The 27,177-nt window shown below is 40.7% G+C and overlaps 3 protein-coding genes across 6 annotated transcripts; all 3 read right to left on the bottom strand.

Moving 5' to 3' along the window:
- Positions 1-16: 16 nt before the first annotated feature.
- Alg10 (alpha-1,2-glucosyltransferase Alg10) lies at positions 17-2,596 on the bottom strand. Of its 3 annotated transcripts, XM_089072747.1 has the most exons (5): positions 1,532-2,596; positions 1,087-1,429; positions 882-1,021; positions 730-798; positions 217-437 (listed from the first exon to the last, which is right to left on the bottom strand). In XM_089072747.1, the coding sequence occupies exons 1-5, from the start codon at positions 1,718-1,720 to the stop codon at positions 363-365; spliced, it is 816 nt and encodes a 271-aa protein (XP_088928873.1). In that variant the 5' UTR covers positions 1,721-2,596; the 3' UTR covers positions 217-362. The 3 variants fall into 3 exon arrangements, with proteins under 3 accessions (XP_011638625.2, XP_011638624.2, XP_088928873.1); XM_011640323.3 differs by having other exon boundaries at positions 17-798; positions 882-961; positions 1,532-2,592; XM_011640322.3 differs by having other exon boundaries at positions 17-798; positions 1,532-2,590.
- A 971-nt stretch (positions 2,597-3,567) lies between these two features.
- On the bottom strand, positions 3,568-19,388 carry LOC105428178 (excitatory amino acid transporter 1). Its single transcript, XM_011640317.2, has 8 exons — positions 19,235-19,388; positions 16,095-17,244; positions 8,233-8,630; positions 7,127-7,318; positions 6,681-6,867; positions 6,026-6,454; positions 5,800-5,934; positions 3,568-5,727 (listed from the first exon to the last, which is right to left on the bottom strand). The coding sequence occupies exons 2-8, from the start codon at positions 16,112-16,114 to the stop codon at positions 5,577-5,579; spliced, it is 1,512 nt and encodes a 503-aa protein (XP_011638619.2). The 5' UTR covers positions 16,115-17,244; positions 19,235-19,388; the 3' UTR covers positions 3,568-5,576.
- A 1,804-nt stretch (positions 19,389-21,192) lies between these two features.
- Atg10 (Autophagy-related 10) lies at positions 21,193-26,132 on the bottom strand. 2 transcript variants are annotated; one of them, XM_011640314.3, is made up of 5 exons: positions 24,790-26,132; positions 24,203-24,318; positions 23,558-23,798; positions 22,909-23,074; positions 21,193-22,778 (listed from the first exon to the last, which is right to left on the bottom strand). In XM_011640314.3, exons 1-5 carry the CDS (start codon positions 24,983-24,985, stop codon positions 22,688-22,690), a joined length of 810 nt encoding a protein of 269 aa, XP_011638616.2. In that variant the 5' UTR covers positions 24,986-26,132; the 3' UTR covers positions 21,193-22,687. The 2 variants fall into 2 exon arrangements, with proteins under 2 accessions (XP_011638616.2, XP_011638618.2); XM_011640316.3 differs by having other exon boundaries at positions 24,702-24,915.
- Positions 26,133-27,177: the final 1,045 nt, after the last annotated feature.

Here is a 27,177-nt window from a genome sequence, read left to right on the forward strand (position 1 = left end):
AAGAAAGCATTGCGCATTATTTTATGTAGAATTCTTTATTTTATACATTTGCATTCTTGGTCACCAGGAAATTCGCTGGGCATAGGGTTGATCCTCCCAGTAAAACACTTTGTTGGCAAAAATAAAAAATTGCAGACAATTTATCACGAGAGTCGTGAGCGACTCGAGACCGATCTGCCATCTTTCTGGCCTTTTCATATTCAAACGGTAAAAAATGTACGGCAGAATGAAATAACGCGGTTCTACCAGTAACTGAGGTATCAGCATCATGCATACGCAAATAAGATAATTAATTTGTGTGAGGAATCTTAAATGAGCCATGTTCTGCGATATGGCGAACAGGCTCGCGCCGTAAATCGGTATCAATAGGTACCTGAACATTGCGTATCGACCCATAAATCGATTCCACACGTAGAACCAATAATGCCGGTTATCGGCTAAAACATACGGATGAACGAGCGTGTTGAAACGTATCGTCATGGCCATCAATGCGATGGCGCAGCCGACGAAAATCCAATACCGCCGAAGGAATCGCAAATATGTTCGCCAATAAGGTATCACATACGGCCACGAGAACAGAGAAACGAAAGCGGAGTAATAAAATATCTGACAAAGGTGAACAGTTGCGACATGGGCAGTACGATCGCCGATCACTATGCCACCGTTCCACACGACGAAGGCAACGAACATAAGACACACTGTTATATAGGGAAGTAGACTACTGCATACCTGCACGACGAACTTGAGGAAGGACAACGGACCTATGCGCAATTCGTACATTATCTGCTTCCAAATTAACTAAAAGTGATTTAAGAAATTTGCAATTAATTTCCCTAATGTACTCCCTCTTTGAGGTCTGTATTTTGTAACTTGTTACTTACACGAAAGTGCAATGAAGTATTGAGCACTCCAGATGGAATGGGTTGCTCCAGCTTGAGATCAAATATATCTAATGTGCGTTCTATAGTAAAGAAACCGAGCCAAATAATATTCGTCTGGCGAACGAGTACGGCTAATAAACCTATATATGCGATTATATATTTATTTGATTTTTTTCATTAAAACTTATTATAACAAAATAATTACCTGCAAGAGCTGTCATTTTCATATATTTGCATTGATGTAAATACAACATCAAAAGTACTATGTTCATGGATACAACATCCGTGTAATAAAAGAAGCACCAAAAATACAATGGTGGGAAAAGAGTAAGATTGTATGCTGCTATAAGTATCAACCAATTATTCCACCGATTCATCTCATTGGACTTATAATTCTCCTTTATAATATTATAAAGAAGATAAAGATTTATACATGTCCCAAGTAAATTTATACATCTTACAAATGTGATATTACAAAGATTAAATGGTGATAATATCACAGTAGTAATAAAATACAAGCCTGGCAATGTAGTAATTTTAGGATCCCACTGAAAATAATTTACGACATATTTTTGCATAAGAATTATGTATGCAACGCAATTAAAAACTTGTATCTCGCATATATCTAAATAGTTGCCAAATATATTTACCTCTGTAAAATTCCCTGCACAGTATCGTAACGTTTGAGGTATGTGGAAAGCCTCATCAATGAAATAATCTGGTTGAATACGATTCAAATACAGAAAAAGCAGGACTGTGCTTGTAAGGAACACAATTAATGTGAAATACATAAATATTTGATAGTTCGGTTTCACGTGCAACCGACATACGAGATTCATGGCTGTTTTACAAAGTATTCAAATACTCGTAAATTATTAAATTTTGACAGAAATAAAATTGTGCGCGTAAAATTAATTTTAGATCAAACGTCATCATATTTTGACGTTAACCTAACCTCTTCCATTACATTACGCTTCCAAACTTCTTATCGAGCTGCGCAAAAATGTGTCGCTGTTACATCGTACATTCAACAGCAGGACAAGTGATCTTTCGATAAAATACGTCGCGGTTGCAATCAAATATTATTTTGGAAGCCGGCACGCTGCAATCCGTGCAGCATATGCTTGTGTTTATAATTTACTTTATTTGGAAGAAGCTAAAGTTTATTTGCACTTTTTGCACTCCGCTTTCACGATCTTCTCTTTCTAACGTCCGTGTATGTACATATCTGTCTCATTTCGGGTACAGAAAATGTTAGATCAGTTTGAGAAATTCGACGCTTGACAGTTGGCACGTCTGCGAAGAAGATCGTCACGTGACAGTGAGTGAGTGAGTCATGCGCGCATGTCCGGCGTAAACTTCAAATCGTTCCTATCTCAACTGCGTTCACGCCAATAGATTCGCGCAATCTCAACGCACAATGATAATTTTTAGTCAAATCGAGACGAATTGTGGACATCGAATCGTCATGAACGAATAAACAAACAATAGATATCAGTATGAATGAATGGATTCACTTATCGCCCGCGATGCTGCTGGCTGCTTCGTCGGTTTCAATTTCGATTCAATGCGAGATTCTTCGCTCCATCTTAACCTTGGTGCGAACTTCACTCAACACTTTATTCGACACTCACCCACGTGACATTCTCATACTCGACGATAAAACAAACGCAAGCACAACACAATACACTCCGCCCTGTCCTGACTGGCCGATAGACGCAAAGCGAAATAAAACAAATATGGCGGCCGCGCACGCGCGAGTTCGAATCAAGGTTGCAAAATGTTGAACGCGATCGCGACCAAAAATCGGATTAAATGTGGGCATTTCAATACTATCGCATGATTCGATTAATATATTATACTACTCGATATTCTTCTGACATTTTAAATGTTCTTCTGCACATGTCCACTTTTACCAGTTAAAAAACGCAAATAACACGGAGCGACTGTATTCCGTCCGATTGCACATCTAAATGGCGCGAAAAATAAAATAAAATGACGACTGCATCAACGCGCGTCGGTGTGTACATTTAAGACAATTGTGTAGACATAAGTATTATCATGCTATCAATTGCTATCACCTCGATTAATATATCTGCTATGATAATTATGCGATTCTTTTTTCTGATGATTCCGACACTCGCTCTTGATGATGGAAGAAATGAGAAAAACGCAGTGCGTCTCGACGTGACGTAACATGTCGCCGCGTATGCGCGTATTTGAATTAAATTCGGCGAAATGATCAACACTATTGCATCGAGCATCAAACTCTTCAACTGATGTTTTAATTCTTAGAATTAAAAAATAATAAAGGATATCTCGATAAAAAATTGTTTATATAAGAATATAAATAAATAAATGAATAAATATATATGAAATGAAAAAATTGACTATGTAGTTATATATGTGTATTTTTAATTATAAATATATATGATTATATGTGCGCAATTTTTTTCATATCTTCAAACTTAACTTTTTAATAAAAGAAACAATGTGAAAATTATCCTTTTAATTATTTTCTGTTTTCTCATTATTACTATTATTTTTCTTATATCAAAAAAAGAATTTGACAGAAGAAGGAAACATAGATATATTTCATATATAATTATATATATTTATATATGTCTTATCAAAATTTTCTACCGTTTTATGTGAAAAATAACAAAAGAACCTTCATGTAAAGGAATCGTGTGACAAAATCAAGTGATTTGTTTATTAATCATTTTGTTATTTTTTCCATATAATAATTCTTTTACATATCACGCGAAGACACAATGATATAGCAATGGTATCGTTTTTATTGTGCCAAAAGACAAGGACAGAGTTGTAAAAAGAAAAGGTGTTTCAACCCTTAAGTACGGATTACTTTTATGGAGTACTTTTTGTTACTTGATAGTAATTGAACACACAGTTTCTTGAATACTATATTTTATGTTTTTCTTCTAGTGTTACTTGCCGAACTTTTCTTTCGCGTGAAAAAGAAAGAAATATTAAATGCAAGAACTTTCATATCTGTTTCCTCTATCGAAAACTTGTGGAGATATAAAATGATCAATATTGCTTCATACTTAAGGGTTAAGTCCCAGTTGATTGTTGTTGCTGGCATCGAACTTATTTAAGTCTGCTTTTTTCACTGGTCGAATAAGTGTAAAAGCTACTCTTTCGAGATACGATGATAATAATCTATGGCACAAACTGCGCGACGGTATTTCCTATATATATATATATTGTCAGGGAATAATATGCGCGAGCAGAATTATCGCGTACATAATTACCGCTTCTATTGTATAAAAAAATAATAATGAAAACTTTGAGATATCTTCGTCATGTTATATAGATAATAATGAAATCAATTTCGCAGATCGTCAAATATATTTTGCTTCTCGTGAATTTTTTCCAGGCTCCGCAATCTTAAATGCACTTCAAGGAGAAATATATAGATAACACGCAAAGAAAAATCGGACTGCGGATTCAAATATAATGTAACGTGCACGTACATTTTGCAGTACCGCGTAAGCGTAATTCTTGTTAAACGCGAAAATGGAAGACAAATGTGTGTGTGTGTGTGTGTGTGTGTGTGTGTGTGTGTGTGTGTGTGTGTGTGTGTGTGTGTGTGTGTACATTATACGCTTAAATATTTTATAAGCAAAATCACTTAGGAGCCTATGATTATTAGACTTATGTAATTTATGTTGAAATTCTAAACAGAATCGTAAAATTCGTAAGAACTTGGGATTGGAACTCCAAACTTATAAACTTTATAAATAGCTTTTATAGTTAGCAATAAGATTTACACAAAATTGTAGATATTTATCAATATAGAATTGTAGTTTCTATGAAATTTACAAAATTCTTATAAATTTTATGAGAACAAGTTACGAGTTTTACGATTCTCTATTTAGAATCGTAGCATTAGTTTCAAGCATATCTTATATTCCAAAGTCGTCTGAAGAACGCTCATCGCTCGCACCGCGAGCTACGCATTGATAACTGACATTTCACTGTCTTACCATTATGTCTATTTATATTTTGTATCGCGGATGTCAATTAAGTGGTTACCAAGATAATCTTTCTTCTTTTTATAGTACTTGTACGAATAACTGGAAGAAGAGATTTGTGCATTCACAATCGCGTATGTTTGTCGCAAATATGGCATTACAATAGTGATACAGTTGTTTGTTCCCTTCGTTCGTAGTCTGATTCGCGTGGAAGATAACTAATACTAAACCAATTATTTGACTAAGATAAAAACGGAACACTTACTGAGTACGCAAGAACACTTTGTCAACATCGCAAATCGCGATCATTGACTGTTGCCATACTGCACGATTGAAATTATAGACACACTCGATCAACGGTGCTGTATATTTTTTCGTAATTCTAGGATAACTTATAAAACTTTGAAAATTAAAAATCTCAGACATGACACAACTGTAACAAATAATATCATGTTGTCGTCCATAAATTTACTCCTCTTTCTCTTAATCCTAATCCTTAAATTTAATTTATTTAATCGTATTATATTCTTAAATTCTCGGACTCTTGGGAGTTCAAGAAGTTATGGCAACATTTCAACGATAAGCCGCGCAACGATAAGTGCCGATATGTTCGCCGTGGATAATTGATTCTCCGATCGCGAAGCGATTATGTAATCGTCAGTTGAAGAGACGCGATTTAGCGATCGGCAAACATGGCTTATATCGACGTAGTTGCGTGACAATCGGCTCCGTTCTGCGTCTGCTGCGTGCTGTGCGGCAATGCCGCGAGTTCATTTCTACTGAGATACTGAACGATTCCCGCGCCGAGCGAATCACCAATGACGTTTATGGTCGTTCTACATCGATCTCTGCAAATGTACAAGCGCATATTAAAAATGCTCTTCGTAAAAGTCTCTATCGTAAAAAATAAACAGATTTACAGTAACCAGTCGACTGCGATGATTAAGAAGACATCATTGGCCGGAAGTCTCACCGTGTCCAACACCATCACCATGGTCACTAGGCCGGCCTGCGGAATTCCAGCTGCGCCGATACTGGCAGCGGTCGCCGTGATACTGGAAGCATTAGACGCAACAAATAGATCGGATAGAAATAATCTTCCTTCGCGAGACGAAGAAAACTATTTAAATGAGTAGAATGACTCACCTTATCGCTATCAGCTGTCCGAAGGAAAGGGAAATCTTACGCACTTGCGAGATGAAAATGGCAGCAACAGCTTCGTACAGAGCGGTACCGTCCATATTTACGGTTGCGCCTATTGGCATGACGAATCTAGTGACACGTGGATCAATGCCGTTTTTATTCTCGAGACAACTGATAGCCAGCGGCAATGTCGCCGAGCTCGAGGACGTGCCGAAGGCAGTGACGAGCGCCTCTGCCATGTTCGATATGTAGATATAAGGATTCTTCTTCGTGAGAAGGAAGTACATCCCGGGTAGCACCAGGAACCCATGTATGAGTAGAGCGATCAACACGGTCAGGAAGTACATCCCAAGCTGGCTAACTACCTCTTCGAGCGACTTCATCTCCGTAATCTTAGAGGCGACCAGGGAGAGCACGCCGATCGGCGACAACCTGTGCATGAAAATATTCTTAGCTGGAAGGCTACTTCTTTTCGTTTTGTCAAAAACAATTTAATAAAGGAAAAACGAGATGTGAATCGAGATGATACGATAGAATTGTCACGACAAAATTGCACGATCACGATGACGATTACGTAACGCTTGTATAGTTAATGTGTGAGTTTTCCTCAGGAACTTTTATGCGTTTCCAGAAGCTTATAATTATTTACAAATCTTACCATATGACCCAGTTGGTGATCAACATCATAGCGCCGGATAGTGAGTCGAAGAAACTCAACAACGGCTTCGCCTGTGGTCCCATTTTACCAAGAGTGATACCCATGACTGTCGCGAATACAACAAGCCCCAGGATATTGGAACCCGGGACTATTTTCTCCTCCAGTTCCCATTCCTCCAAGGGAAGGTCTAACAGACAACATTAATTTCAATGTGAAACTCATAAGCGAAAATAAGTTTAGAAGACTAGAAGGCGCGATTGTACCAACGTTGTTTTAAGATTTTAAGCTTAAATATGTGTCTATCTTTATTTATTTAGAAAGAAAGATAAAGATATATGACGCAAATCTCACTTAGTCAAAATAACTATTGGTACAACCGCGCTTTAAACTGACTCTGCCTAATCTAAAAGCGAAAAATATTTTTCTATTGTTAAAGTGATTACTACCAGAGCTGGCATTGTCCGGTAGCTTGGGCTCGGTTCGATGTTGAGCGACGCAAGCCTGCACGAGATTCGGTGGAAACATATTTCTGACTAAGTCCATCAGTGTATCGACGGTGGAAACATTTTGTGCCGGTTTTTTGGTCTCCGAGGCAGAGCTTCCATGACCAGGTTGGATCGAGACGACGAGAATTATACCTAGGATGAAATCGGCAACTCGCTATCACTGGTTAGATAAGTAGCATTGTTTTTTTGTTTGATCAATCAGAGAGGTAAACGAGCGGCAAAGAGCGTCACGATGAACCTGCGAGATAAGTGCGACGACACAACGATCAGAAATAGAAATTATTTAACTGACGCGATAGTGAAGAAGCGAGAAGAAGAAGAAGAAGAAGAGAGAGAAGATATCAGAAAAAAATCAAACCGTGCGCGATATGCGCGTAAGCAGGAGTTTCGGGTTATAACCGGTCTAATCTTCAGATTATTAACGCGATATAAAACGTCATATTTGCCCGATACTGCAAAATATTGTAAAAATCTCACGGACTCTCTCGCGCGATAATGTCGCCCGCTAATTTGTGTTGTCTGACGCGCTGTTCGCGCTCGACTCTCCGCCCGGTCGTGCGCGTTAATTAACCGAGATGAGTCACGAGAATTCAGGGCTATCAAGCGCATTCCCTCCGCTGCCAGATATGTAAATGCGGGGGATACGGTTACGCGGCATCTGCTATTTGTCGCGTTCGCCGTTTCTCAGAAATATATCATTGCCCGAGCGCCGCGACGATGGCGGTTGCAGAGACGTCCAAGATGATCCCCGATGATCGCGATTCGCGTCGCTAATGCCTCGTTTAACCTCGTGATATTTAAAATGCCAAAACGTATCCAGTTGTCCACGCGATGCAAAACGCGCGATCGTGCCGCACCGTTTGATCGTCGGAACCTCTTTCATATATACATTTAGATTTGGCGGCAAGCTTCTCCTCATCCCTCATTGCTCTCGTTTTTTTTTTTTTTTAGTACACGAAATAATCGCCGCTCGCCGCTTAGCGGAATAACACCGCCGACGCGGAATAACATAGCGTGACGCGGCGGTGAATTAGGCTTTCACTGACCTAGTATAACCGCGCAGATGGTCGTGGCCATGTAATAACCGATCGCACGCGCCCCGATCCTGCCGCTGAGCGACAGATCGAGCGAGCCGATGGCCGATATCAGACTCGAGATAATCAGCGGCAGGATCAAGCTCTTGAGCATCCGCAGGAACAGGTCGCCGACGTAATTGATGTACATGATCTCGCGGGGCGTCCATCTCTCACGTGAATTTCGCAGAATTATGCCGAGTATCACGCCGCCGATCACGCCGCAAACTGTCAGGATGGTTAGCGCGTTATGGCTCAGGCACGATCGCACCCTCTGCCCCGCGGTCTGCGGCCTCTTGCCGGGCTCCTGGGGATAATACGAGCTCCTCTCCTTGATCTTGCCCTGATTCTCCGGCCCCGACAGCGGCGACCTGAAATCACATCGATAATACTTTTCTTTAACATTTCTTTTCCCTTCGTGAATAAAACTTTTCCCCTCGCTTGAAAGTTTCGATTATTACTTTCTCTTTCGAACACTTTATTATTATAGAAATGTTTCTTTGGACTTTTATTGTTGTAACTCACTGATAACACGATCGGTCTTGGAAGATACGAGAGCTTAATGACTTCATTTTATGCACAAACCGTTTCTATTTTATGTATTCATTCTGAGTTTCAAGATTGAGGTAATATCATCTCTTTTAAAAATGCGATGTTTGTTATATATACTATACACGTACATATTTAAATTAATTTAAAAGATACTCTGTATCACAATCGGCAATGTGTGAACGTGTCGATTTCAAGACAACGACTGTAACATGCGAGCAGATGTTCGGAGATTAATATCCTTCGCAGCAGACGTGACTTTTTTATGTTTTTCATAAACCTTGAAAACTACAAGCTACAAACTACAATAATATAAAATATGTCTATCTTTATATATGTAGACAGGCAGCAAATAAATGTGTTAATATATCAGAGCTTTTTTTTGACACTGATTCATTATATCCATATTTCTTGTAAATTATATCAATAAAATTTCTTAATAGTCTTTTCGAAATTTATACTGACTTTTGAGATATGCATAATAAATTTTAATTAATATTTAATAATTTTAATATCTTAATTAATATCTTAATTAAATAATATTTTATTAATTAAATTAAATCTCACTTAATAATTAAAATTAATTAATGAAGTCAGCAAAAACATATTCTAGTTTCTAAATTGTATATTTATTCATAATCACGAAATATAAACGAAACTTAAATCGAGGAGTTTTTTTTATTGCCGTTATTTTTGTTTTTTTATTGTGATATTTCTAGCAATGTTGCAAAAGTCAAAGCAAAATTCAATTTAATTAAAAAATAGGCTTTAAAATATGAATTCAGTTTTTATTAATTTTATATTTATTTGTTATTATTCTTATCGTGAAATTATTGCTAGTCAATTGATAAAATAATTTCTTGTTCTCAGGTCTCGCTCGAAATTATAAATAGATTTTACTTACTCTATTTTGTCAGCGTTCATAATACTCGCACAGGATTATATAAACGATAAAGCAATTAAAATATGAAAATTTGTTTTGAAAAATTGATATTTTACAACATCGCCAAACAACGCGGAGTAAATTATACTTGAAATATTTTCGTTTCCGCACTTCTTTTAAAACACTTCCCAAACAATTGCCTAACTTATTCTAATATTTAACGTCTCTTTTAACGCCTCTTTATCGTATGTGAAGTCGCGATTACCGCTGGATTTGCACGTTTCTCGACTGTTGGCAGCGATACTTCACGCGTTGCCACAAACAATTCTTTTTCCAACCCGAGATTTATCGAAACTGGCGAAGATTACTGGCCTCTTCTGCAGTTAAACGAGAACTGTTTTAAACTATTTCAAGCTGACAAGGTTTATCCTCCAATTCTCTGAAGCGCACATAACGCAATCTCAGCAGCATTCACTCTCAGAGGAAATATAATCAGATGCAACAATGAATAATAACAGAGTAAAGAAATATGTGTCCGTCATATAACAAGAAGCTGCGAGACATTACATAGTTTGAATAGCAGAAAAATCGTCGGAAGGCCAATCGTCGCTGCCAAAGCGAATCGCCTTTATTGTGCGATGCAGCACGTGACAATGCGGAAATATCGACAGCACCTACGCGCGTTATATACTTGTTATGCTGGTAAGAGATGAAGAAATTATACTACGGTGAATTGTCGTCACACAAACTCTTTTAATATTGCGAGATAACGATCTGTCGACCTCTCATTGGCGAATATGCCGTCATATTGCACCAATTATGGATGTATTTTTATTGTATTATGTTATTACGCGATTTGCTGATATGCGAGCTGTTAGGGAATTAACCAGATGAAGAGGATGATAGACTTTTGCGTGCTTATTGCTTTAATCCGAGTATGGCGCAGGTGCAGGTTTAGCAAGTCATTAAAATTCACAAATGGTAAATTTAATTTGTTGACATTTAATACACGGTACGGTTTTTTTTTTTTCTTTTATTGTTATTCATATTTCTTTCAATTAAAAGCTGACATTTTAAATTTCTAGTTTCTATTAGATTTTTGTTATATTTTGGATTTTTATTATATTTTTATTTTGGAGAACGAAACGTAGTCCATTGAGAAGACGGAAGATTATTAATAGACGAGTGCGCCTCGCTGCATTTATCACGCGTTTCCATGCGGCACAAATAAATACGTTTCACGTACAGAGAGTCGCGCGATTTTTGTTACAACCTGTGTTTCCACGTGGTTTACGATCCGAGCGGTTTGAACGTCGAATTCGTCCCACGCGATTATACGCGTGACGGCATGAAGAAACGTAAAAGGCAAAGAAGCCGAACCATGACACTTGCGTGGGCGGAAAGGAGAGTTATTAGAACGAATATACGATTCGCAGTCTTCGATCGTCTGCTCCGGCAAAGAGTGTCGTTGTAAAATATATCGTCGACCCTGCGATGGCAAGTCTTTCGTTCGCACGTGTCACTCGAAAAACCGGTCAGGGATACATGCCACACCGGTGTCAATTTTTTTTACTCGTAGTTACATCATCGATCAGGGACATGTGTTGTACCTAACGAAAAGACACTGTCGCGTCCTAATGTCAATGTTCGTCGTGATGTCATGTACGCATCGATGTACGCAACATTCCCGATTTCGCTTATTTGGTCAATGGGGAAACCAGATATCGGATTACCATGTAACTTAACAAGAGGAATCCGTGGCATGGACCGCAATGTTGAATACTCGACGTTGGTCCCTGCCAAATTCTTTCGAGTGGCTCGACGCGCGTCGGTGATCTCTTCCGGGTGCACGTGGTCGCAAATGTTATAGATACGCACGGCTGTAAACCGATGACACAATTCGTGCTCATCGAATACCGCACTTATGTTTCTAAGACTGACATTTGGAAACATCCGAGATGATTCCGTGTATCATTTTATCTTTAATATTTATCGAATTAAACAAGGCTAAAATGATACACGGCACAAACTTTGCAGTTATATTACAGCAATATTGCTACAATATTGTAGACATATTGTTGCAATATAATTGCAAAGACTTTGTGCTCAGATGTTATTTTTGAACGTAGCCTAACGGAGGCTCGAGAGACGCAAACTTTGCAGCTGTATTACAGCAACATTGCTACATATTGTAAAAATATTGCTGCAATATTCGAAATATAGTTGCAAAATTTATGCTGTACTTGGCTGATATTTCCGAGCGTAGCTCTGGTCCCCTAACAGAAGACCAGGAGGAATGACGCGGTGACAAATTCTCAGGCTTAATGTAGTCTCGGTAACGACGGGGAACACGACAGCCGCACACGCGATGTGAGCGTTATAGATCGTTTGTCATAGATTTCGCGAATGTTTCCATTATTTCCGTTTCTCGTACCGAAGTTCCGGCGCGCTGATATGGTAACGCCACGGAGGAGGATGGCGCCCTATTTATGCTTGCCTTGCTGACATACTGGCCGATATTTTTATCTTATCATTAACAATGTTTCAAACAGGGATTCAAAAAAGAGATACGCTAGAACAGGATCCGACAACTGGGATTTTTCCATCAACGTTTCGCAACATCTTCAAGTTGAGCTTCGAGATGAATCTTGAGTCCAACGAATGATAGACGGATAAGTCGAGGTAAACGAACGACATAGATGACTTTAATTTCAATTAATCTGTCAATATGAAACTCGAGATGTAGAACGTCATTCGCAGATGCTGGACGACAGACTCGGCCGAGCTCACGCGATCGTTGAAAAATAATTCCGGATCCGCGGGCAGATGGGAAAACATCGTCCCTGAGAGTTAATGTTGGACTACGATGATAGAACCCGCGTGTTTCCGGTCGAGTCTGTATAGTTTTGCATTGTACGTATTTTTTTCCGCGGTTTCATATTACAGTTAATCAACGACGTTCACGAATTGCGCTGAATATCGAGTTAAAGGGTATCATCTTGCCGCGTCTCGAATCGCGGTCAATTGGAACCTTTTCGGTTTAACGAGATGACGTCGGAAATAAAAATTTCATGGCTGTTGAGCCACCAAACGGAACCATGCGTATTTCGCGGAATGCGTGAAACCGACTATCAGCTTCCTGAAGCGAGTGTATTTACGGAGACAACGCTATTAAAAATAGACGCAACTGGTTAAAATGTTAATGGATTACAGCGTGAAGAATAAGCATGGTTAGAAATAGGAAATAATAAGTAGCCGCAATTTGTTAGAAGAGATCAGCGTGGAAGAGTGAATTAAACGCGGCATTAAAAGCGACAGAGAATAACGTAGATATTGTTCCCGTCTCTTTTTCTTTCCCTCTCTCTCTCTCTCTCTCTCTCTCTCTCTCTCTCACGTTCCAGTTTTTAATTGTGTCAAATATAAAGCGTAAATATTAATTGAATTTGAGTTGTCAGAGTGACACGCGGCATCGTGTTAAATGCTCAATGCTAGTTATATACGACGTTGGCTCGGATAAAAGTTCCAAAATTATCTTCGGCAAGCAACTTGTTGAATATGCTTACGTAAGAAGTTGCACACCGATGCAAGATTTACGATGTAGTTCTTTCCCTTCAACTATCTCTCTATCTCTCTCTTTTCCATTTCTTTCTATCTCTTTTGTGTGTTTCGAAAAGCTGACGTCATTGAACAGAAGCCTAAAAAAAACCTCTACACTACACGCAATCTCGTTGATGTTTAATATTTCATTCACATAGGGAGAGAGAGAGAGAGAGAGAGAGAGAGAGAGAGAGAGAGAGAGAGAGAGAGAGAGAGAGAGAGAGAGAGAGAGAGACGGAGATGGAAAGAGACAGAAAAAGATACACAGAAAGATATATTTTGTACTTCACAAATATTTGCCTCGAATTTGGACACCGACGATTATTTCGTACGTCGTAAAATGAAGAATTTATATACGTGTTCAAATAGCGTCTGATTTCAGGTGTTGTACGGCCGAGAAATAAAAACGTCTTTTCATTCTGACGTTTTTATCCTTCTGTCTATCCTTCTGTATTTGAATAATTAGCACGCGAACTATGGTAACCGGTTTTACACGTATTACAAGCATACATTGTTGGCATCTTTACGTACGATCGGAAGATACGAGGATCCAATGAAAAGTGACAGTAAGATTGTAACGAATTTTCTTGTTAATTTAACAGCATTGTGTGAGTTATCGACCGTTTAGAGATTTTATATCGAAATACATTTACTATTCTGGGTCACCGCGATATAAAGCTCATTAAGAACAGGTAATTCTACGTAAGATCGCTCACGCGATGTGAAAATAAATGAAGACGGCACACGCCCAGTTTTGCTAAATCAAATTCCATCAAGTGCGACGATCGTAGCAGATATAAGATATATTTGCAATAGAGAACATTTAGAGCGATAGAGGCGTAGCCTTTCCTTATCAGCAATAAGAATAAACGTGCGCAACCTCTGTGTTGCACAGTTTTGCATTCATGATAATACATTTCATTGGCGTATTCCCATCGGATATTTTAAATCAATTTTCTTCTTTTAAATTTAATTATTAAAATTTGTTAAACAAATTCGCTGACGTATCTCTTTTAAGATCTAGCTCTTTCACTTTTTTATATTTTTTTATTTTTTCCAAAAACTAGGTTTTCAGATATCTAATTGGATCTAATTGGACGTCAGAATCTAATTTTATAATTTTTTATATTGTGACGTAAAAAACAATTGAAAAAGCGGAATAGCACATACTTCTAATTACAAAGACTGTGCATCAAAAATAAAAATAGAAAATAAAATTCTGCACGTCATTCATCTGAAGAACACGGGCACGTGTTCTTTCGAGAGAGTCACAAGAAGTTCATTGGCAGATTGCACTGTCGCGAAAAGAAGCTGCATCTACGCACAATCTCATTACAATTGGCGATGATTTCTTGCGCGCGGGCGCGACGTCTTCGTCTTCTCCCTCAGTTCCTTATCACGAAGAACGGGCCTAACAATGATTTAATGAGCAGCCGCCGAGTGCCCGCTGTTGCCATTATGGAATTCTGTGCCAATGAATCTCGCTGCCGCTGAATGCGATATACGACCCGTCGTATAATGGATCAACTGCATATACACACGTAGGGTGACTTCTATTCATTCGGCGCGAATATCCGCCGTTGAATACTCGCGACTTGCGATTTTTAACGACGGATCGACGATCCATTGATCAGATTAAATTATGTCAAATATCGCGTCTTTTAATCTTCGAATTCATCGAATTGAACTGTTGAACTAATGCTGTATGTATGTGTATCAGACAACTCGAAATAAAATATAAGATAAACGCGTATTACGCCTCTCTGTCTTTTTTGCAATGTTTATTTTCTAATCTCAATGACATTTTTTTGCTAATACAATCGCGCAGCGAAAGATTAGAAGCGTAGACGCAATCGTCGCGATAATATACGTCAGTTCCGACGATTCCAATCGTTCAACTGTTTCAGTTGAATTCTAAATTATTACGCAACATGTAATTAATATTCATTAGCTTGGATTATCATTAACTTCTATCACAAGAAAGATTACAACTCTTTGCTAAATCGTAAATGAAGAATTACGATCTTTTTACAGTACAAGTTAATGATACACTAATTTAAAATTTTGCTTGAATGTAATGGAAATTGTCATAACTCACGCATACTTTATCACGCAACTCATTTCATCACGAGGAGTAGAAAATAAAATTAAGAGAGTCATGTAATACGCGCCACATTTAAAAAATGAGGTCATACCTCTCATATTATATTATATATAATTTTTATTAACAAAATTAAAATTTCGCGTGTACGAAAATGTGCACGCGAAAAAATCGCAAAAAGATACTATAATCCTCAAAATTAAGAGCGTTAGAACGCTTGAAAGCCTAAAAAAATAATGCTAAACATCGCAAAACTGACTTGAAGAATCGAGACATTCATATTTGATATAGTCGAATATAGAAATACGAATCATTGCTTTTTTTAATCTATGGTTTTCAGAATCGACCTTATCGAAAATTGCGCGGCGTGAGGTCTTTTTTACGAGTTCAAACAACAAATTCCGGGGAGAACTGAGTCAAAAGATTCAAATGGCAGAGAGCAAAGTTTATTCGATACACGTGTCACATATGATTATCAGCAGTCTGACGATGATAGCTCATCATAATAAAATAACACAATCCATATATGATTAAGTAATTGCATCATAGGAAGAAAGAGAAAAAAATCCGTTTCGAGAGAAGTATCGCGATGATGAGCAAACCAATTCATATCTAATTATGATTTCACCGTTCCTAAATTACTTGCAAATCGGCAAGAGGCAAGTTGTGTTAGACACGAAGAGAGATAAGGATGATCGTACTTACAGCTCGCTTGCCACTTCCATGATGCGCTTCCTGCGTCCTGTGTGTTCCAATGAGAACCGTGCTCGGCAATCGTTTACATAGAGCGTTCACTTCCAGTTAGCCGGAAGCGGCGGATGTCCCGATGGGGAAGAGAATCGCCGGTGCTGAATCGCCGAGGGGTACTAAGAGCGAATCTGCACGCCTCTGTCTCTCTCCTTCCCTCGATTCCTCCCACGTCGACGTTTCTTCGCGAGCGAGACGGCACGTCGGGACGTCGTCGATAACGTTCGCGACGTTCGCTTAAGTCGAGAGGGATGAGACGAAGCGGATAGAAGACGAAGGGAAAAGGAGGTCGAGGACGCGCGCGCGGATGACGGGGATGAAGAATTAGATGCTCCAAATTAGATGCTCGTTGATCAACGTTAATTCTGACCGATTTTCTCTCTCTCTCTCTCTCTCTCTCTCTCTCTCTCTCTCTCTCCCTTTCGGTCCCTTTTCGCTCGTATGACAAAGGTAATTCTTCGTAATTTCACGGACGCAGGGCTCGTCGACGAGTCGGTCCGGCCGATCGGAAGCTGACGCACGTCGTCGACGCGACGAGCGGCGTAACGGCGCGCACGAACTGGATAGATGCTGGGTATCTCGTTAGCCAGGAGAGGATGTATGCTGATGGGACTCTCAATCTGTGCCACCTTGGGTGGTACGATTAGCTATGGCGATCTCCCCCTACGACGATCTCTTCCTGCCGCTACCGGCTAGCCTATCATTGCGATCATATGCTGTTACGAATACGCGCGCGCTGCGTACGCCGGCTACGACCCCATCGGAAGTCACCGGCCAGGTCCCTATTGTTTGTCAGCGGTTTGTCCACTCGATTATGATGATCCACCGGTGATGATCGCGGATTCTTCTCTCTCGTCTACGATCGGCGTGCGCCTCGCTGCGAAAACGAGCCTTTCCGAGAATAAATTCCCCAACGTGCGCTTTCCGTTCTCTCTGTTTCTTTCTCAGGGCTCGAATCCCGCTCGTTATTAATCCTTTGACGAGGATCGTTTAAGCTACTTTGACAGATAATGACGAAGATAGCCTTCGGAGAGGATGACAGACTCGGAAATGCAATAACTGCGGGTATCGCGTCGATCGATGAGAAAACCGTCGCCTTTGTTGTTATCTGCAACAGAACATTAACGACGCATTGTATTATTAATAACGCGCTGAATCTTGATATTCCTAAAGCTTCGTTAAAATCCCGTACGGAACTCTGCCTATCGACGTTTTTTAACATTTATTTTTAACATTGCCAAGTGCAGCTTATGATCGAACGCATGATATTAATGAGCAATAATCGTCGCCGATCATGCCTGCTCTTTTTTTTTTTTTTATATATAACGAGCGTCGAGAACAAGTGTTCTTCGCGAGCGCAAACAAAATCTGCCCAAATAATCCAATTTCGTTACTGTTTACTCTTCTCGGTGTAACACTCCTGGACAGATGTCGGTCGTTAAGCTTTGACGCTTGTCACCTCGTCAATGAGAAGCACATGCTGTCAGATTCGACATCCTCTCTTTCTTTACCATATCTTTAATATCTTAATACTATTTTAAAGAGACTCTTTGTTTCTTCCCTCTTTTTTCCTCCCTGTCTCTCACTCATTTTTCTTTCTCTTCTTCTCTCTCTCTCTCTCTCTCTCTCTCTCTGTCCCTCTCTTTGAACGACCCGATCGATGAAATCTAGTCAACGCAACTGATGCAACACGTGCGCGGCGTGTAATCTATTACATAACATGTTACATTTTTGTAATGAGATAAACAGTTGTTGATCTTAAGACGAGATGGTAAATCAATCGTAACAAAAGCTACAGTCCACTTGCTTATCGCTTTGCGAATTTCTCTCTTTCTTTCTCTCCTCCAGAGCTTTCTCTCTCGAGCTACATACAAGTTATTATTACTATAATTTCAATATAATTACAGAGTGACGATTAATTAAAATCCTATAATCGATCATGTTACGAGATTATAAAGTGCCACCAGGCACATTGTAATTTATTCGCAATTGTTAGTTGAACGCGTATCGCATGTATTCGACTCAAATTAACATCGGCGACGTAGAAGCGGAAGAGGCGCGATGGGATAGAGAGATTACGAGGCGCGTCGAGTGATTTGACAGCTTTAATTATGGCATATAGAAAAGCTCGACTCGTGAGCTAATCGCACGGAATAGCCGTTTCACACCTCGATAACCAGCATTCAGGCGTCGATTCCCGGCGTCTTAATTTGCAACGTGCAATCGAGCGCGGAAACGATCGGAAGGTCCTGGGTGTCCCTTACGAGGTGCGCCCTCGCTCCAAATTTAAGCTCGCCGATTCTCCCGCCTCGTTTTCTCGATTAATTCCGATAACCTTCGAACCTTGTAATCGTTTGCACAAGCATTCGTTAATCGAGGTATCGAACTGTGCACAAAGTTCGCACGACCTTCGGTACGGCGTTTTTTTCAATTACGTTTTCCCTCAGCGGAAGAAAATAGGACGATTACGTAGAAAAACTGTCGATAAAAAAAAAGATAGGTAAAAGATCAGATTGAAGAAAATGAGATACATCGTCGGATATTCCTCTTCTTTATTTTAAAGCGGAATGAAACTTTAACGAGATCTTTACGCCGTCTGTCGTGTCTTAAAAAACACATTTGCGCAAAAACATCTGTGTACCCGAATCGAATCAAGCCTTGCGCGAATGATGACTTGATTAACGTAACGTGATTATATGGGACATATGGGATCTTTTCGCGTGTTGAGCCTGCGAAACAGTAATCAAAGCGATACGTGCACTATTTGCTGTTGCGATAAACACACTCGCACTCAATCTCAAAGCATTGTAACTCGCGGCCTTTTCACCCCTGAAAATTCGCCCTGTATCGAGCGATTGTTGTTCCTTCCGATATCGATATCGTACTCTCGCGGACAACGCGTTTCTAAGTCATCCGTGGGACGGCGTCGCGAAGTGCTTGCGCACCGCCAAAGACGACACGACAACGATTATCGTAACGCGCCGCGCAACTGGTCGCGCTCGATCCGCGCGCGAGGAACGCGTGAACGCGTGAACGAACGGACGTGCGTGCATGCATGCGTGCGTGCGTGCGTGCGTGCGTGCGTATATGATACCTACATCGGCGTCGCTCGCGCTCTTGGATAGCGAAGACTCCGTTTCTGCGCGCGACGCGGCGACGATCGCGAGACTGTGGCGGCGCGGCGTGAAGTTGCTTCTTTATAGCGCGATGTGGCGGCTAGGAGAGCCGCGCGCGCGTGTGTGACGTTCATGCCACGCGTTCGAAAAGCGCGCGAGAGGAGGGTGTAGTCGACGGGACGGGGGAGCGTGGACGAGGAAGAGGAAGAGAGAGAGAAAGAGAGAGGAGATAAATCGACGAACAACGCGATGGGTGAAGCAAAAAATCACGCTAAATCCACGAGCGAGGGACGCGCGCGCGCGCGCACGCATGCGTGCGTGCGTGCGTGCGTGTGCGTGTCGAATATCCTCAATGATCGCCGGAGGAGAGATCGTCGGAGGTCGCGCCTTTCTCTTTCGGTGCTCCGAACGCGATTTTCGGGGAAGGGATATGCCATTATATTATCTCTTCTCTCGCCCTCGCTTCACTTTCACGGTTACCTCCGGTTACCTCCGGTTTTTATCCGGTTGTCATCCGGTAAAAACCGACGAGGACCCGGCGAACCGGCCACACGAGGGAGTGAATGACTTTCTCCACACGCACGCTCTCGTAGTGGGGGTGAGCCATCCTCACCTCGGAAGGGTACGTATCCCGGCGCTGTAACCCTCCTCCACCACCTCCGCAATTCGATGGCGGTCGTCATGGCGAATTCATTGTCACCCCGGATTCTATCTGGGCGCTTCTATTTCCGTCTGACGTGCGCAACGAATCGAAGCGCGTCAGAAGGTACTGCCCACGCATATAGGATCGATATAATACCTTCTCCTGAAATTCGAAAGAGCACAGGGAATTGGGCGAGAGGAACACTACTCGTCTTCGCGAATCTCGATTTGTCGTTTAAATCTGTCGTCGCGTCCACGTGACAGAAAAAAATGTCCCCGACAGTGTCTTTGACAGAGAAGAAACGCGCGTCGCGTTGAAAAATTAACCGTCGTTCACTAAATAAAATTATTTGAAGCTCGCAAGTATATTTGCATTTTGGCGCGCAAAATCGTGGGAGAACTTCAACTTTTATCCTTCCTCTCTCTCTTTTTTTATCGATTTTCAAGACGCCGCGCGAAAGAGAAACAGAAGAAATGAAAAAGAGGAGAAGAATTCTGTCTCTTTTCCGCTTTATAAAAACACATCGCAGCAGCATTCGTTTTTTTGCCTTCGTCTTCGACTTGTGCGTGTTGCATGTATCTACAGTGTGGAAAAAATCGTCATATCCGGCAGTTACGAGACTACTTGGCTACACACGCGACGCGACTCGCCGCTCCTGTTGCACGTGAAGGCAGCCGCAAATCATCATCGATCGTATGAGCGCGGGATAATTCGAGTTAGAATCCGCGCGAGTTCGAAAAGCGCGCGGGCGATGGCGAAACATCTCTCTCTCTCTCTCTCTCTCTCTCTCTTTCTTTCTCTCTGTTTCCACCGACCATGCGACTGGTCGCGCCTTCGTAGGTGGAGCTACCGACTGCTTTCTTGCCTCAACGGATCACTTTCATTCTGGTGTCTCGAGCTATATTTGTATTTCAAAGCGATGCTATGAGAGGCAAAGAGAAAGAGAAAAATAATACCCTCATACATAACAATAACTAACAAATTTTTTAATAATTGAACGATAAAATAATCTTGATGATTCAAGATTAGTGAAAAGTATCAGTAGAATTAAAACTTTTCTAAAAATTATTTGAGAAATTATTTTTAATTATTTTGAAAAAAATTGATCAAAGATTAGAAAGAAAATATTCTAATAAAGATAAATTTTCACAATATAAATAATTTCTTATTATTTATATATATATATGTGTAACTCTGTCTTTTCAATCGATTTTTATAAGAATAATTACCTTCATGTTGTTTGTTTGTAATTTTCGAAAAAGTTCAACACGATTAAGGGCTAAATAATAATAATATGTAAAATATATATTTATTATTTATTATTGTTAAACTGTTATTATTAAATGTATTTTTATTTATGTTTAAATACATTTAAAAACGTTAGCGTAACATATCGGTTACTTAATAGTAATAGAGAGAGAAAGAGACGAAATGCATCGTTTTTTCTAACGGGAGTAGTCTAATCTTTCAATTCACAATAACGGAAATATCTGGTTGACATCAACAAGCGTTATCTAACAATAAATTTGATGAATGAGACGTTGGTGTTTCTCAGCTCGCTCCATATATATACAAAAATTACATTGATTATGAGTACTCTTCTCAATGAGTATCGAACAGATTGAATTGCTCCATTCAGAAACATGCTTTGATCCCCTCCCCTCTTCTTTTTTTCTTATGCCGCTAAGAATAAAGAATAATCTCGACATTTTTTTTTTTTTAAAGTGAAAACGATTCGAATGGAAGTCATACATGATAACATCATTTGTCATTGGGGCTTAAAGCGGCACGTGTTTCATGAATTCGTGAGGCAGACGCTCGTCGCACATGCGGGCCGAGTCTGACGGTGGAAGAAACTAACGGGATTATTAATCAACAAATATCCGCAAAAGTCTGGTTGAGAACCGCTGGTGCGCGTGCGACGCGAATGCGCGGATGCGAGCGCGAGTGAGGACAGGAGCGTTGCGTACAGCCGACTGTGTTAACGGTGCCTGGTTAACATTCTCATTCTCTCCATCTCTTTCTGGTCTTCTTTACGTTCAATGATCGGATTTGTCTCTCCTAGGCGATACTTGAGGATTGCGTTTCGTTTCATACTTAATCGTATGGTTCGATTACTATTTGCGAAGAGCGGAAAGAGAATCGGCAAGAAGTGCGTTAACAATGTCCGGTACGCCATTCGTGCACCGGATGTTGTTAACGCATCCGACTGTACATGCCTTGCGCGCATGTATATACGAAACTACGTGTTCACCGAGAACGAATATTCCCGGGGCCGCACGCAAATGCGTCCTTGTGCGAATTAATTGCTGTGCGTGCGCGCGCGCACGGTCGCATTAATTGCGTGCTCTCTTTTCCACGCTTCAGCCTCTTTCGCCCGCCGCCTCCCTCCTACGCGCGGACGCGAAACGTCGCCCAATTGCGAGCAATTTACTCGGCCCGCCGTGGGTCAATGCTAGATCCGCTATGCCGCTGTCGTCGTCCGCGAACAGATTCCATTCGAATCGTCGTCGCCATCGAATATTCGTGACTGGAATTATTCGCGTACGTTCGAGCAGAGATGAAAACAGGATTCCCTTACACACAGGGTGACTCGAAGCATAGAATAAATGCTGAAGTAGTATTCAGGTAGTGATGTATGGTCAGTTATTCAATCGATGTCACAAAAAAGAAATATGACTTTTCTTTTTCTCTTTCCTTAAAACCGGAATTGTTCTGTCATTCAACTTGATGTACAGAAAGGTATTTGTAAAAAAAAATGTTCATTGTTCCTTCAAACGGTTACGGCAGTCTCAGTAGGTCAATTTGAAATATTCCTGATGTATTTTGAGATTTAAAGCCGCTGATGCCATGCAACTCAACCAACTGACAAGTTTATTCTTGCTGCAACATTTGTTATCGATTAAGTAATGAGAATTCTTCTCGAACGAAGGGATGTAAAATTTGTTTTTCAAATTTTCATTTCTTCTTTTTAATTTTCTTGTTTTCTTTTTCACTTAATGTTACTTCTCACCTTTTCGACATGTTCTGCAACAATCCCTGCGAAAAACACGGATGTAAATGCAGAAACGGTGTGCCGACGACAGGATGAATCGCTTGCGATAATTCTATGTAATTCAGTTTGGAGCCGAGGACAGTTTGAGCCTCATTTACGGTCACCGGGTTAATACCGGGGAAATCTAAAAAAAAGAGACAAAATAAAAAAATGTGAACCAGAATTGAACCAGATGTCTCTCACGACAATTGTTTCTCCTCGCTGAGTGAATACGTAAAAGATGTGATCAATGTTAATTAATCTAAACGACATAATGTACGTTTCCGTTCCGCCAAAATGCATTATCGGGATTAATTAATATCGTCGGCATATCTGCGCGAATATTGAAATAGTCAGACACGTCTGCGTTTATAATCAATAAAACGATGCATGTGCGAGGCAGGGGTAGCATGAATGCACCCGGTTCCGACAACCGCAAATTTCCCGAGCTCTATCTCTATTCCCACAACTTTCGAAATTTCGCAAAGTCGAACACTATGTTGCGTTCTCCTCGGAAATAAGGCTTTTATCCTTTCCTTTCGTTCCTAAATGATCTCTGGAACATTTCCCTGAACATGTAAATATTTTTTTTCAAACAAACTGTATGAATCCTTACAAGTAGCTTTACCTGATTTCCAACCATTGAAGAAGAGAATTGGGACGCTGTAACTAATGGACCACAAAATGTGATGTTCGCTAATAAAAGGTGACTCATTTTTACAAGGAGTTTCGTGTGGGTCTTCCCGAAGTTCCACGTGGAATTCTTCAAAATCTTTATCGTCGTCGGTCGATTCATCCTTTCTCATAGTGACATCGTTTGGTATGAAATATTTGGCTCTTCTAACTAGATACGCTTGTCCAGGAATATCCTAATAATGCATATTATTATACATATCATTAATGGTAACATTAATAAAAAAGTGAAGACGGTAGTTTGCAAACGTTGCGCGGAGTACAAATATATTTCTCGAACGTCGGCCTCCTTTTAAGCAGTCATAATTTCGATCCCCCCGCAAAGAGTATATAAATAAAACCACATTTTGAACGTTTAATCGTTACTAAATTTACAATTTAATATGTAAAATTTCAAATATTGAATTTTACAAAATTTTATAACTTTTAAATTTTACAATAGCACACGAACAGACAGTATAATTAGGAACTTCATTAACAATGCTAATTATCGCCCAATTTACATATTTATGCCATTCAATGTAATTTTTATATATAATTCGTGCGAGTAAGCAACTCGTGACGATACACGATGATGTACCTTGTCCCCGCAAAGCCGCCATCCATCTGATATCTTGTCTGAAACAACGAGAAACTTTTCTGCATTCTCGAGGAATTCTTCCCATGTAAGCGTACCTGAGCCGTCCATGATTACATCTAAATATCGAGAAATTTATTTTAGTGGACAAAACTTATATCGTATTCTTTGTGTACAATATGTAAAAATTATGAAGGATTTTTCATAATTTGAAAAATAAACATATTTAATTTCTAAGAGAGTTAATCGCGCGAGATTTTTCGTCGATTAATGCCTCGCCCGATTTATCTCGGCCCTCTCGTTCAAACAGGGCGAGGAGGAAGGAACAGAAAGAGATAGAGAGAGAGAGAGAGAGAGACATGCGAGAATTATAGAACATTTTGTCTAATTTCACGTAGCGACGTCCGAGTTGCGACGTCGATCGCATGATAAAATTGAAAAAGGGGAAGCGGTTCACCCGAGAGAACAGCGTTACCTCCCCCCGCTCCCCTCCCAATGCTACCTTCTCGCCAAACTCTCTATCGCGTCAATTGTCGACTATTTCGCGTCGGACATGTCCGTCGACGTTCGGCTATAATCGGACCCCGTACCACTCTCTCCCGTCCCGCAGCGGCTGTTCCCGCTCGTGTCCTCTTGCTCCTCTCTTCGAGAGACTGCCGACGTACGGACGCCGATATAACATTCGACGGTGTGTGCATGCGAGTGTGACATGGCACCGTGTGCGTGCTTCGGTCGCGGTCCAATCAGACGCGGAGTTGCAGTCAGTGCCGTATCATTGGCGGGCATGAGAGCGCGATTTAGCCCTTTCCCTCTCCCTTCCGATCATGAGTCCTTTTCGGGACAGCTTCGTCCTTTATTCGACAATGTGCCGTCGACGTGTGTCGCGCGATAGAATTTCTCGCTTGTTTTACGCCTGCGCCTTTATCGAAAATTCGAAATATCGACCTATCCCAATATCGCATAGCGCGTTTTTAACAACAACGGTATTTCGTAAAACACACCGCGCATCGATAGGTAGCTCATCTTCGTTGATGATGACGACGACGATGATAATAATGATGATTCTGTTGCGAGAAATATCTTAGCGTACGAAAACCACGTGTCCCGCGAATTCATTCAACGAACTTGATGAGATAGTACGCTTTTCACGTCGATCTTGTTGTCGTTGTTAACAACGATTGAAATTACGATTGAAATTAATAACAAGGCCAATAGGAGCTAAATATATTGTAATTATATTTTGTGACGCAGAAAAAAAGGACCGAATAAGTAAAAGTTGTCGCAAAGCGACAAACTATCACAAAATCTAAAATATGTGTTACGATCGAACGGAAAAATACTTGACATGAAATTTATGATGCTTTAGTTGATTTATGACTTTGACAAGAAATCAAAGACAAAACAAATTTTTTTTGTTATATCTTTTAATATCCTTTTAGGTAAAATATTTTTAAAATGTGACTCTGCATTATTGCTTTATCTTTTTACATTATTCAAGAAACGAAGATCCGTTTTGTTTGTGATACATTAAATCTCGGACAAAAAGCTATTTGTCCTCGTTTTGTTTGTGACACAAAGAATAGGTTGAACAGAAAGCTATTTGTTAGAAAACTTTCTCTTTGGGATAAATATACAATAGATACAATAGAATTGAAGGATGCGACAGAACAATTTAAGATTTTTCAAAGATATATTGTTATACAGATTTGTTGAGCCGATATTTTAACGATAATAAAAAATCAAACCATTGTGGGTCAGTCAAATTCATATTCTAAGAAATAATATTTATATAAATTTATATGGAATGAATATAATTATAGCTTTGTTTAAATATTCTAAAATTGTAGTCCAAGTTTCAATATTTCTGCACGCGAAAACACTTTATTTTTAATGAACTTTTCAGATATTGCATAATCGCAATATCAACAAGACCAAGCATGATCGCGCGTCGGTGAATCACTCAAGATTACTCAAGAAAAAAAAATGGCTGTCAAGGCAATTTTAAGTCTAATTAAATTTTTTCGTCTGACATGCAAAATTGTCCTACTTGTCGAAGATACCAAAAGCTTCTGGGTATCCAAGGAAAAAGGGATCTCGGTCATTTTCTTATTTCTCGAATGTACGGCACTGGCATAACAAGCAGCGGTGCGCGCGCAGCGTTTCCCGGCCGGTGCGAGAGACGAGAACGGCGAAATGGTACGGTGAGAGATGGAGCGAGAGGGGAGCAGTGTGAAGGGAGACGCGATCGCGAGCGAGCAAGCGAGACAGAGCGTAACGAGACGAGGGCACGACGAGGGAGGAGAGGGGATGTATACTCCGCCGTTCATCTGTGTGTAGTCGTGCAACGCGTGGGGATCCGTGCGAGGAACACTTCCGAACTTGCTCGTGTTTACACGACAGTAAGTTCAGCCCGTCCCCTGTCTTCACTCCGTCCCTCGGTCTCGGCCGTGTCGTTTCGTCTCTCTCTCTCTCTCTCTCTCCCTCGTCGCCGTCGGTCTCTCTATCGGGCGCGTGCGTGCTATGTACTTGACGACGTACGCGTAGCGCGGACGCGTGTGTGTTGTGCGCGCGCACACCGAGTACGTATGCGTTATGTACATCGTGCGGCCGCAGTGATACACCGTTCCCGTGTTGCGAGACGCTTTCGGGCTGAACGTGTCGCGACGAAGCGAGATTCGCCGAGGACGGAGAGCCGCGTCCGGTGGCGGCGACCATCACCTCACCGGGCCATTCGTTTACGATACGATCCCGGTTACGATGAGCGGTAATACGCAACAGTGGGACGAGACGGCGGCACAGTAGTGGCTGGCGAGAGAGCGTAAGCGGTATGAAGTCAGCAACGGTGAAGTGAGCGAGCGACGACTTCGGTGAGCGAGTGTGCGGGTTCGGTGTCGCGATCGTGATTGAAGACAATAGCAAGTGACGCGCGCAAGTGAAACCGTGGCACGGTACCGGAAAGGCGGACGAGATCGCAGGAA

Source organism: Pogonomyrmex barbatus, unplaced genomic scaffold (genome assembly GCF_055798465.1).
Source record: "Pogonomyrmex barbatus isolate J1 unplaced genomic scaffold, ASM5579846v1 scaffold14, whole genome shotgun sequence".
Classification (NCBI taxonomy): Eukaryota; Metazoa; Arthropoda; class Insecta; order Hymenoptera; family Formicidae; genus Pogonomyrmex; species Pogonomyrmex barbatus.

Bases quoted from the DNA above. Each gene is read 5' to 3' on its own strand.
- Alg10 (XM_011640322.3), bottom strand. From the start codon at position 1,720: ATGAATCTCGTATGTCGGTTGCACGTGAAACCGAACTATCAAATATTT. The intron at 1,430-1,531 runs GTAAATATATTT...AATTATTTTCAG, and splicing joins GTGCAGGGAATTTTACAGAG to TGGGATCCTAAAATTACTAC. The intron at 799-881 runs GTAAGTAACAAG...AATCACTTTTAG, and splicing joins ATACTTCATTGCACTTTCGT to TTAATTTGGAAGCAGATAAT.
- LOC105428178 (XM_011640317.2), bottom strand. From the start codon at position 16,114: ATGGAAGTGGCAAGCGAGCT. The intron at 6,868-7,126 runs GTAGTAATCACT...GTTGTCTGTTAG, and splicing joins ACCGGACAATGCCAGCTCTG to ACCTTCCCTTGGAGGAATGG. The intron at 5,935-6,025 runs GTGAGTCATTCT...TAATGCTTCCAG, and splicing joins GGACAGCTGATAGCGATAAG to TATCACGGCGACCGCTGCCA.
- Atg10 (XM_011640314.3), bottom strand. From the start codon at position 24,985: ATGCCCGCCAATGATACGGCACTGACTGCAACTCCGCGTCTGATTGGA. The intron at 23,799-24,202 runs GTACATCATCGT...ATGCATTATTAG, and splicing joins GGCGGCTTTGCGGGGACAAG to GATATTCCTGGACAAGCGTA. The intron at 22,779-22,908 runs GTGAGAAGTAAC...CAAATGTTGCAG, and splicing joins TTGCAGAACATGTCGAAAAG to CAAGAATAAACTTGTCAGTT.